This window comes from Pleurodeles waltl, chromosome 1_2 (assembly GCF_031143425.1).
Source record: "Pleurodeles waltl isolate 20211129_DDA chromosome 1_2, aPleWal1.hap1.20221129, whole genome shotgun sequence".
Taxonomy (NCBI): Eukaryota; Metazoa; Chordata; class Amphibia; order Caudata; family Salamandridae; genus Pleurodeles; species Pleurodeles waltl.
This window is the reverse complement of record NC_090437.1, coordinates 46,825,295-46,837,455: the sequence shown is the minus strand read 5'-3', so window position 1 is coordinate 46,837,455 and position 12,161 is coordinate 46,825,295. Positions and strand designations below refer to the sequence as shown.

At 45.8% G+C, this 12,161-nt stretch overlaps 1 protein-coding gene across 1 annotated transcript in view; it reads left to right on the top strand.

Moving 5' to 3' along the window:
- The window catches only part of ARHGAP24 (Rho GTPase activating protein 24), a 1,380,530-nt gene that overhangs the window by 274,349 nt on the left and 1,094,020 nt on the right, over positions 1-12,161 (top strand). The window contains exon 2 of the mRNA XM_069236203.1: positions 6,470-6,669. Coding sequence (XP_069092304.1) covers positions 6,490-6,669 — 180 coding nt within the window. The 5' untranslated portion in view covers positions 6,470-6,489. The remainder of the gene's footprint in view (positions 1-6,469; positions 6,670-12,161) is intronic.

Genomic DNA, 12,161 nt, shown 5'->3' with positions numbered 1-12,161 from the left:
CACACTGCCAATGATAAATGATCCAGGTCACAATCTGAAATCTGGTGACTGGGTTGTCATCAAGAAACACGTGAGGAAGTCATGTTTGGAGCCACGTTGGAAGGGGCCATATCAAATAATACTGACAACTACCACTGCTGTGAAGTGTGCGGGAATTCCAAACTGGATCCATGACAGTCACACGAAAAAGGTGATGTGTCCAACTGATGAGGAAATTGAATTTTCGAAAATAACAGCTGCAGAAAAGGAAGTCTCAGGGCCGGAGAGTAATCAAAGGGGAACTGAGACAGGAGAGCCCGTTGAGGACGGCTTGGTCACTCCAATAAGAGACGAGACCCAGAGGGGTGACGGTGGGCCTTTCTCAACTGAGGCGCCAGGCGGACCGACCCAGAGAGAGGTTCTCCCAGAAGTAGACGGATGCGGAGTTGAAGTAGAGCCCCTGACAGACCCAGAAGGCAAAGGAGTTGAGGCGGAAGAGAGGCAAAGTGTCCAGACTCCTCCTGAGCAAATTGCAGGTCCATCAGGTGAAAACACCATAGAGTCAGAGGAGGGTGATGAGCTACCACAAGGAAGATCAAAGACCAAAGAAACGTTGAAAGGAGATAAACGGCCAGAATCGCAAGTGACAAAAGGAAGGTGACTGTCGATGATGCAATAGAGGAAGAAGTTGATACATCAAGGAAGGAGTATCTGAGTGAAGGAGAGTTGCAAGGTGATCGCAAGTTGAAAAGAAAGAGAGTAGCAAACAGAAGGTATGCAGGTCCTGAATGGGCATTTGCAACATCAGCTGAGTGGCAGCAAGAGTTCTTAGCATTCTGTTTTGATCGAGAAGTCCCAAGTCAATACTATGGTACCTGAGTCTGGCCAGAGAAAAGAGACTGTGCTAATGTGAAAAATTGAGTAAAGAAAACTGAGAAAAAAGACTGATAAATTACCGGATGTGACACTGTGAACCTGAATTGACATTTGAAAACTGATTTTGACAAGCTGCTAACCAGAATTGACAAGGATCCTCTGAGTGAATGTGAAAGCTATAAGTAATTGCTGAAGAAAGACTTTTGTTTGCTTTATCTTGCTGAAGAAGAAAAAAAGAAGCAATAACCATCCTCTGTTGGTTGTTGTTTGAACTAATAATAATTCGCTTTCTGATTCTTTACAGATCATGGCTAACACTAGAGATGATAATAGGGGAAGTTGGTGCTGTAAATGTTTGGTGGTTGCTCTGGGCGTTGTTTGTGTGATATTCATTATAGTTCTGATTGTGGGAATGCCTTTGGTGGATAAGAGCGAGACTAACAATGCTACAATTCCTGAGACCGCTACACTAACAGCTTGGGAGAGGTTCAAGCAGGACACGAGATACTTGCATGAGGGAACTAACACAAAAGGGGAACTATCAACTAACGTTTTCTATTGCTTGCTGAGTAAGTATGTTGACACTATAGATGCGAAAGATTGTTATGTGTGTACACAAATTCCTGTTTCAGTGCAATCATACCTATCATAGTTTGCTTTTAACCTATGGGATAAGCTGTAGTTTGTTACTAACATGATTCCATAACCAGGAAGAGATTCAGGCCCATATTTATACTTTTTGACGCTAAACTGCCCTAACGCAGTTTAGCGTCAAAAATTTTTGCGCCGTCTAACGCCATTCTGAAGCGCCATGCGGGCGCCGTATTTATGGAATGGCGTTAGACGGCGCAATCAGATCTGCGCTGCCTGGTGTGCGTGGAAAAAAACCACGTAGACCAGGCAGCGCCGGCGTTGGGAAAAAATGACGTTAGGGCGTCTTAAAATGGCGCAAGTCAGGTTGACGCTAAAAAATCGTCTTAACCCGATTTGCGCCATTTTTTCGATGCCCAGACGCCATTTCATGACTCCTGTCTTAGTAAAGACAGGAGTCATGCCCCCTTGCCCAATGGCCATGCCCAGGGGACTTGTGTCCCCTGGGCATGGTCATTGGGCATAGTGGCATGTAGGGGGGCACAAATAAGGCCCCCCTATGCCACAAAAAAATAAAAAAATAAAAAAAATTATACTTACCTGAACTTACCTGTACTTCACTGGGATGGGTCCCTCCATCCTTGGGTGTCCTCCTGGGGTGGGCAGGGGTGGCAGGGGATGTCCCTGGGGGCAGGGGAGGGCACCTGTGGGCTCATTCTGAGCCCACAGGTCCCTTAACGCCTACCCTGACCCAGGCGTTAAATTCAGACGCAAATGCGGTTTTTTTTGACCCGCCACCTCCCGGGCGTGATTTTTGCCCGGGAGTATAAATACGACGCATTTGCGTCGCCGTCATTTTTTAAGACGGGAACGCCTTCCTTGCATCTCATTAACGCAAGGAAGGCGTTCACGCACAAAAATGACGCTCTTTCTTCATACTTTGGCGCTAGACGCGTCTAACGCCAAAGTATAAATATGGAGTTAGTTTTGCGCCGAATTTGCGTCGAAAAAAACGACGCAAATTCGGCGCAAACGGAGTATAAATACGGGCCCCAGTACTTTTATTCTAACAATGATCTTGTGTTTCCTTATGTGCCTATCATAGAGGATTTGAATAGTGTAACGAAATACTATAACATAAAATGAGTTAAGGGGTTCTTTGAAGCGACTTTAACAATTAGTACATCTTATGCACACCGCAATAATCTGACATGTTTGCTTACACCTGTAGAGAAAAGCTTTCTAGATCACACGGAAGATATAAGGAGAGCATTGAAGGGGAAATAGGAGAAAGGATTGCAGCAGTGAGCTTTTGTAAATAGTGAGAGCTGTAGTGAAATTAGGGAACAAGGAAAATTTGCTTTAGATGCACTACACGTAGGCAAGCTTTGCATAACGCGACCAAAGTCATATTATGACAATGTGTTTGTGGGAACGAGTGAATGTAAGCATGTGTTTTTGTTTCAAAGTAAATGGATGTTCATGTTAAATGGACAGGATCCAGCGATCCATGGGATCTATTATATATGTGGACTAAATGCTTATTACCGTCTCCCAAAGGGATGGTATGGGACATGTTACTTGGGGATAGTTTTCCCAAAGATATATCAGTTAGAGGATTCGAAAAAGTTTCCGAAATTGTCTGAATTACATCGTACTAGACAAAGGGGAGAGACTGCTGTTGGTGTAGTAGAAGACATATTTGGAGCAATAATTCCTTCAGTGGGAGTTATCTTGAACTCCATAAAGATTTGAAAGTTGTCTACTATTGTGGACAACATGCTTACAAATTTTACAGGAGCTATACTCCTGATGGATACTGAACTTGCTGCGGAGAGGGCTATGACTCTTCAAAACAGGCTTGCTTTAGACATACTTTTCGCGAAAAATGGCGGAGTTTGTAAAATGCTTAATGAGCGGCATTGTTGTGCCTATATTCCTGATAATAGTAATGAGATTAGAAGTATGGTTACTTACCTAACAAGAGATAGTACGGATTTGAAGGAACTGAAAGAACCAGGGGTTTGGGAAAAGGTTGGAAAGGGACTTGCTAATGTGGGAAGTTGGTTTAGTAATATTTGGCATGGGATACTGGGAAAAATAATACAGGGAATATTGATTGTTTTGGCTTGTTTATTTGGATTATGGTTGTCATGCAAAATTAGCAAAAGAATTAAATTGAAAATGGCGAAAAATAATCAGAGGAGGGAAGAAAAGAAAAGGGAGAAAATGTTCAGAGCAAAACTAAACGGGGCAAAAGTGGGGGAAGAAATTGAGATGAGGGAATTCAGAAGATGAAAATTTTGGGAAGATAAGGTTTGTGTGATGACAAGAGTCATCAGAGGAGGGATTGTTGGAGTGTGACTTTTATAATCAATATTAACATGAAAAGCTTGCAATGTAATGTCTAATGAAACCGCATAAATTGTGTTAATGTAATACTAATGCACACGTTTGAAATGTGCCCACGGGGAGTGGCCACCATTGTATATGTTGATTAATGAAACTGACTAATAATGAATTAACAGTGTACTAATGTATGACTTTGTACTAGCAATAAGAGTTATGTATTAAGGTTCTGCTAAATTGCTCACTAGGCCTTAGTTAGCAAGGGTCTGGGCCTTGTTTCCTGGTCTCATATTAACTGTGTTTTTCTAACGTGCAATGTGCTGCCTTCCTGAAGGACACGGAACTGTACTTTTCCAGAAGTTAGAGATATGTGTGTAACCGTAGTAAATTCTTTGTCATGGGACCCGACTTGCTCAAGGAGACATTCTTGACAAATGCAACTGTGTAATTCGCAACAGGTGCAAGGTCGCCTAGACTAGGAGAAGACAATGGAACTACTGACTGGAGCGACAAGTGTAACGTTTCTTACCTGACATTCTACCCGTTGAAGACGTCAATCACAGGAACCAATAAACTGCATGAGAACTGTCTTAGGTGAAAATTCTAGTAAGGCGTGTGACGGATTATTGGATAGAGATGCACCAAATATTGCCCAATGGGAAATTAGAGACTTTTTCGACAATTTTGATATAATGGCATGACACAAGGAGAAATCAGCCCTTATGGAGCCATTCTGCCTGAAGCCACTGCTTGCCGTCCCTTTGCCATTCTGAGAGACTTTGGCCCTGATTCCAACTTTGGCGGCCAAAAGACCGCTGCCGGCATTCCAACATTTCCGCTGGGCCGGCGGGAATGAGGCCGCAACACAGAAGCCGGCTCCGAATGGAGCTAGGCAGACAGTGAAAAGCTGGCCGGGGCCCTGTTAGGGGACCCCTGCACTGCCCATGCCAGAGGCATGGGCAGTGCAGGGGCCCCCAGGGTCCCCAGGACACTGCTTACCACCAGCCTCTTCCTGGCGGTGAAAACCGCCAGAAACAGGCTGGCGGTAAGGGGGTCAGAATCCCCAGGGCAGCGCTGCTTGCAGCGCTGCCCTGGCGGATTCGCCCAGCCGGGGCAAAAACGGCGGGAAACCGCCGGCCCCGGTTTTCCGACCGCGGCTTTACCGCAGCGGTCAGAATGGGCCTGGAAGCACCGCCAGCCTGTTGGCGGTGCTTCTGTCATTCTGCGCCCTGGCGGTCCAAGACCGCCAGGGTCAGAATGACCCCCTTTGTCTTTAGTTGTCTTTCACTTTAAACCATCCTCGCCTTACCCCTTGCCTGATATGCTCTTCTCTTCCTCATGAAGGAAGAGCCTTTCTTGCTACTCCATTGCTGAGATTTACCTGCTTATCTTGGCTGATGGCGAATCGACTGATGTCCTGAAGACGAAGACTGATCCTGAATGCTGACCCATTTAGATGGGTAACTATCCGTGATAAATTGTAATTGTCTGTTTGCCTTTTCTTTCTAGGTACCAACTGCTCTTTTGATAGAGGCCATAGTTAGATGTTTTCCAAATTCATGTTGCTAAGTTGTTTTGCATGAAGCCTAAAATGCTGATTCTAATTCGAGGTTAGTTAAGGAGTTCACTAATATCGGATGCAAATAGACAAATGACTGAATCCTTGCTTTGTTGAATAATGTACTAATGATACTCTGGTAAAGTTGATTCATGTTGACGTTGTGCTTTGTTCTAATGTTCATGACCTATGCTTTGATAAAGTCTTATTTGAGTTGCCAAATAATAGTAGTATTGATGTGCTTATTGATATTGCGACTAATAAATATGATATTGGAGTGTAACTAATAGGGAATAAATATCCTAACTCTTACTAGATTTGTGTGGTTATTCATGTCTAAAAGGTCATGGTGTGTTTCAATCTTGTTAAACGTTATTGATTAAGCTTGATTGATTAGTTATTGTGAATATATGATTAGGTTATTGATCTATTGATTTAAATGCTGAACAGATATCTCGTTCTGGGAAGTTTCCAAACGTGGTCAAAAGATTCATTGGCCTAAAACGAGTCCCCTTGTAAGTTAAATTAACAAGGTCTGGACGCGTTATTACAGCCAATAAAGATCATGCTGATGTGTGAGCCATACTCCCCACAACCCATCCTTTTCGGACTAAAATGAAGTCCCTCATTAGTTTGAGACTGTTCTAATATTTTTAAAAGCTCCCCTGGCAAACTTAAGATCCTTGAAGTACATACTGACCTATCAAAAAATACCTCTCCACTCGCCAAACCAAAAAATACACAAATATATTGATTTGAGTAGTATTTATTTTTTTAAATAATAATACAATTCATTCAAATAACAAATAATCCATGTTGATCTGTGCTAAAAGGCACTAGAAATGTTCTCCTTCCCTCTTCTTTGTGGGGTACTTTGAGCTAAACCTTTCGTCAGGGATAGTTTGGGAAGTAGGCCAGCTCCCCACTGAATGGTTCAGACAGGGAAATAGATTGAAGAATACAGTAACAAAAACACCTGCTGTTTAGATTTACTGAAAGTCCTGTTTATTGCTTTCAGTCGTACTGGATCATTAAGTGCTGAACTTAGCTGATTACCTATTTTCACTTAAAATTATTTCACACTGCATTTCCTTCTTGTCTCCATTTCTTGCACAGGGAAGTCCATCAGCCTCATAATGGATGATTACAGTGGCTCTGCAGACAGCCCCCAAGCAGCTCAGGGGCGACCTCATGCAATCAAGTGTGGCTGGCTACGCAAGCAAGGCGGATTTGTCAAGACTTGGCACACACGCTGGTTCGTTCTGAAGGGGGACAAGCTCTTTTATTTCAAAGATGAGGAAGAACTGAAGCCCTTGGTAAGTCAAAAGAAAAACATGCAATGCAGTTGCTAAAATAATATTTTTTGGGGAAAAAAGAGATCATCATTGGATTTTGTTTGCGCTCACTCGTGGCATAATTCAATGTACAAAGCAGTCCAATGTGAACAGAAAAAAACAAAAAACCTACTGGAAAGTGGTATTGGAAATCTACATTTACCACTCTGGGTACGCTTGTTTTATTGTTTGATTCCCACATCTTTGCTGAGATGTCTTTTTAAAGTTTTACCTTTGTAGTGGGATACTATAGAATGTTGTTTTCTTAACTTTCATTTATGATTCTGCTTCACTTGTGCCCCAGTTGCTTGGATGCACCGGTGCTCCATGGGATTACTATGAAGCACCTCGGACATCAAATTCTCCTGTCTGAGCTCCACCAGTTATGCTTGGACTGTCTGAGCCTCAAGCCCTTGGGGGTTAAATGCAGTAGGTAGTCATCTTATTTAAAAAATCCAAATTTCTCAGTATTGTTTAAGTGTCTCGGCTCTATCGCAATATCACCATACAAAATGAAGAGGTATTTATCTTGCAGCCAACTCCTTTGATGACTTATAGCTACTGCATCAGAATTGACTCTGCCGTTAACAGCAGTGGCCCTCTTCTCAGTCATATGGCCGTGTATTGCTGAGGCCTCCTACCACACAACACCATCACCCCCCCTTGGCGTAAGCTTGAATTAAAAACCTTAGATGCACTTCACTTTGGGATTAGGGGTCGTAAACCCCCGGCCGTATTTTATTGACAAAATATTGTTAATCATAATCAAAAAATTATATGCAGTAACCACAATCCTGTTCTCAAAGTATTTACAGAGTTCATGGGATGCCAAGCCTTAACAGAGTACGCTAATACGTCCAAATTCCTGTCACTGACTAAAACCATTCCTTCCTGCGTACCCAATGTTGGTGGCTGTGAATGAGAGCATGACTGTTTTCTTATACCCCAAACCCTACCCCTCCTTACGCTACAAATCCCAGGGATAGTATCTCCATCAGGGTGTTCTCATACCTTCCAGACTGGATTGCTGTAGAGGAGGCCCGGCTGCCCGCTAGGATAACTACCTCGGGTGCCCCCGCCACCCTGAGACTCCGGCCCCCCCAAGGGCCAGTGCTCGCTTCAGACCTTCTGTGCATACGCGGGTGGTTGGCCCTAGGGGCCAGATGCCAGCGACCGCTCTCAACCCCTGCACCCCTGTGTGTCGTCCACGCTTCCCAGCCAGCACCCCTTGGAGGGTCCAATTAGCTTGTCACCCAATTTTGTAATAAGAAGGTACCCATTTATATTCCCAGCCATGATCTCACCTCGCCACAGGCTCACATCGTTGCCCGACGATGTAGCCCCCCACCCCATGAAGAGGTCACATAAGCTGGGAGAGCCAGACGGGTATATTCTCTAAAAACATTTCATAGCCTACTCACGAAAGATGAACTCCGTCCTGCAGAAAAAAAACGTCTCCTTTAATGCAGCCATGCAAGATCACAGCCAACTTTGGGGACCGAAACAACTAGGCTAATTTGCTATTAATTCTTCTAACTGAGTTATTGAGGGATTTCACTGAGATCCCGCCCCCCAGAAAGAATGGGGAATCATGTTCGACCAAGTGAGGGCAGCCTGAGGAAATGTTTTGGCCAACCAACCAATTTCAGATATCACCAGCTCAAACAGCTGCCGGCGTCCGAGCGCAACCAAATCTTTACCCCCAAGGTGCAGCACAATGATGTCCGGTGACGAGAAGCCTAAAGGGGGCATTGAATCCAGGAATGTCCTTAATTGAGTGAGCCGCAGCCCACCTCAGCCAAAGAAAGAGATGCCGAAACCAGCCTCCGATGCGCATGACACAAAGGCACTTATTGCAAATAGTTCACCTGCATGTCGGACATGGGAATGTCCGATTACCCAAACCGTGATGATATCCACAACTCCTGCGAGCATGCGAGTTTTTGGAACCTTCAAATACTTGCGGCGGGTGTCTGCAAAGAGTACAACGAAAGAGAGGTGTCAAGCACATGAACTCACAGCATTTGCAGCCTCACATATCGCTTGTAGTAATCCGATGACCACCTTCCAATTCTCTTAACCGCTACTCCTGGGAAACCCATTGCCACAGCTGCTGTGGCTGCCCCTGTCCTAAAGGAGTGAGTGCCAAAATCTGAGGCATCCAAACCCGCTGCCAGAAGGGAACGCTTGAATACCTGAGAGAATTGGTACCTAGTAAGTGGTGTGCCATCCGCATGGACCAAAACCACACCTGTCGCCCCTGGAGCGCGCAGTGCTAGGAAGACCTCCAAGTTCTCTATAGGACAACATGAATTACCCGGGGCTCTATGCAATAGAATGTAGTCCCCCTTTCCATCCTGATCCGTCTTAGAATGGGGAACAGTAATCGCCAGACACCCAGACCCTTCCGGCCAATGAATACTCACCAACTGCAGACCCCCCGAGGTGTCCCTCTTGTTGCGCACGACCAGTTCATCCAATCTAAAAGCTCCATAAAAGGCAAGGGTAAAGGCTGACTTAAATAAGGCGACCTCCTAGGGAGATGTACAAACACGATCAAACACGACTAGCAAGGCCCCCAGCTTTGTCACATCAATGGGCCGCCGAGTGTCCGGCTTAGAGCCTTGAATGCGCTGCCATCCCCAAAATGATTTTGTCCTGTCGGTCAGCCCCCCTAGTTGCGCGAAGAAAGAAGTAGCAGCAGAGTAACACCTGGCGCATGCAATTGACCTCCCCTCAGCCCTCAAAACTTCTAAAAAAGGCAAGATTGAAGCCGGATCAAAACACGTTGGCAATACCGCCCCACCCTAAAATCAACATATGCTGCAAATGCTCACTGGTAAGCCTTCAGCATCCTGGGTGCTAAATTGGCTGCCACAAGGTCCGTTATTCTTTGGCACCAATTCGCCACAGGTGCTCTGGAAAGGGCGTTGGGAATTCCTCCGCTTGGGGTAGGTGAGACCTGAAAACCTGCATCTTAAAACGGGAGAGTGCATCAGCAGCGTTATTCAACACTCCAGGTACGTTCTTAGCTCTGAAGGTCACATTCAACCTTAAACACAATAATACTATCTCTTTCAGCAGCCTCAGGATCATCTTGCACTTAGCTGCTTGCTGGTTAATGCACTCAACAACAGACATATTATCAGACCAGAAAATCACTGACTGATTCCGAAATCCCTCCGGCCAAATAGACAAAGCCACTAAATTTGGGAAGAGCTCTAGGGAACCAATATTGGCCACTAGGCCCTCCTGGACCCAGTCTAAGGGCCATCGCTGAGCGCACCATGCTGTACCAATATAGCCCCAAAGCCTACGCTCCCAGCTGCATCAGTATAAAAGTCCCAATTCCTCATTGGACCTTGGCGGACTAGGCCACACCACTGTCCCATTAAAGTCACGCAGAAAGGTTTCCCAAATCCTCATATCTTGTTTGACCTCATTGGAAAGCCTGGTGTGATGATGCTTGACTTTTAACCCTGACATGGCTTGGGCAATTGACCGAGAAAAGGGGCGCATCATGGGTATGATTCGCAGCTCAAAGTTGAGCTGCCCGACCAAGCACTGCAACTGATGAATTGTCACATTCTGCGCCCTTAGGCAAGACCGCAACATGTGTGAAAAGGACACCACTTTCTCCCAAGTCAATCTGGACACATCTGCCACTGAATCCAACTCTATCCCTAGGAATTCAATTGTGAAGCAGGGGCCCACCGTCTTTCCTTCAGCAAGTGCAACCCCAAATTCCTTCATCAGTTTTTTAAATACGTCCAACGCACCAGCACAGTGATTAGATCCAGTGGGCCCCAGGAAAGAGGAAATCATCCTAGTAGTGTAAAACCCACCTATGCCGTGCCCTGTCCCTAAATACCCTCTCCAAGAAGGTACTAAATTTCTCAAAATAGGCACATGACACAGAGCAACCCATAGGCATACACCTATCAAAGTAATACTGTCCTTCCCACTGGAAAACCCAACAAGCGGAAGTCCTCGGGATGCACTGGCAACATCCAAAACGCTGATTCAATGTCCGATTTCACCATCAAAGCTCCAGGCCCCAGCTCCTGCAGCATTTGAATTGCCTGGTCCAAAGAAGCATACCTAACCGCACATAATGCCCCATCAATGGCCTCATTCACCGACTGCCCCTTTGGAGCGGACAGATTGTGAATCAGTCTGAACTCCCCTGGCTCTTTCTTTGGGGACTACCCCTAAAGGAGAACAAACAGAGCCCTGCATGCGAATTTCATCAAAGGGCCCGCTACCCGCCCTAAATCCAGTTCCTTCTTGATCTTTCTACTAGCCAAACCGGGGTTGGAACGCAAAGACAGCTGGTTCTTACAATAGGGCGAGCCAACATAATCCTAAGCTGGAATCCTGAAACCATCCTTAAAGCACAAATCCAACACCTGCGCAGCTGCTTGGTTGGGGTAAACATTGAGCCAAGGGCCATAGCCAAAAGATTAATGGGGATGAAGCCTTAACAAAAGATACTGTGCGACCTGTGCACCCCAAATCGTCAATCCTGTTTCTTGGCCCCTTTATCTCTTGATTTTTTTAAACACTTGAATTCTGGGTGGGAGGCCTGGCCACAAAAGGAGCACCAGTGCTTAAAACGGCATGTCCCAGGGGACCGGTAGCAAGTGCGCCAGTTGAAATCCCAGCAGGCTCCCCTCTTGGCCCCAGTACCTCCTAAGGCTCCTGAGCCTGTCCCTGCAGGCCCACGAAAAAGCTGCTGGCCCGGCCCCTGAGTGAGGTTAGTATATGGCAGCCAAGTGATTATGTGTATCTGATCCCAAGTCAATGCAGGCTTATACACCTTAATTCTCCTGAATTCCTTATCATATTCCTTTCATGCCGTGCCACCATATTCGTCATGTGCCCCCACAATCCTGTTCTGATAGCAAGCTAACTGGGCACCTAAGTCACTGAAGCATTTAGCTAGAATGGCCTGATAAATGGAGAATGCTCTAATCCAGTTGGACAAATACTCCTCCACTCTCCTTCTTTGTGGCCCATGTCCACACTCTCTCGAATGTGCACACTCTTTGCAACGCCGCACCTCTTCATTCTCAGCTTTGTCAACCAACAAACTGAAGATATAGATGTACGCCCCCTTCCAAATCTTCTCCCTCACCTCAACCGGTACATGTAGACCTAACTGTTCATGCTCTGAGCAAATATCTCCCAAGGCCGTAAGGGGTGAAGGGTGACCAGTACCTTAACTTGCGGTTTCCTGGGCCACCTAAGTCGTTGCTGTAGAGGTCACCACCGCTGGGGGATTAACTGCCTAGGTTGCGGGCGCAGAATTAACCGGCTGTGCTGCGGACGACGAAACAGTAGGCAACTGGTCCCCCCCTGTAAGGGTTGGGGAGAAGGAGCTGGCACCCCCCCACTAATGTTTGACTCTGGCCCTTTTTCAAGAGACCCGTGGGCACCCTTTGCAATGCCCAACCTGGAAACCAGTTGTCGCG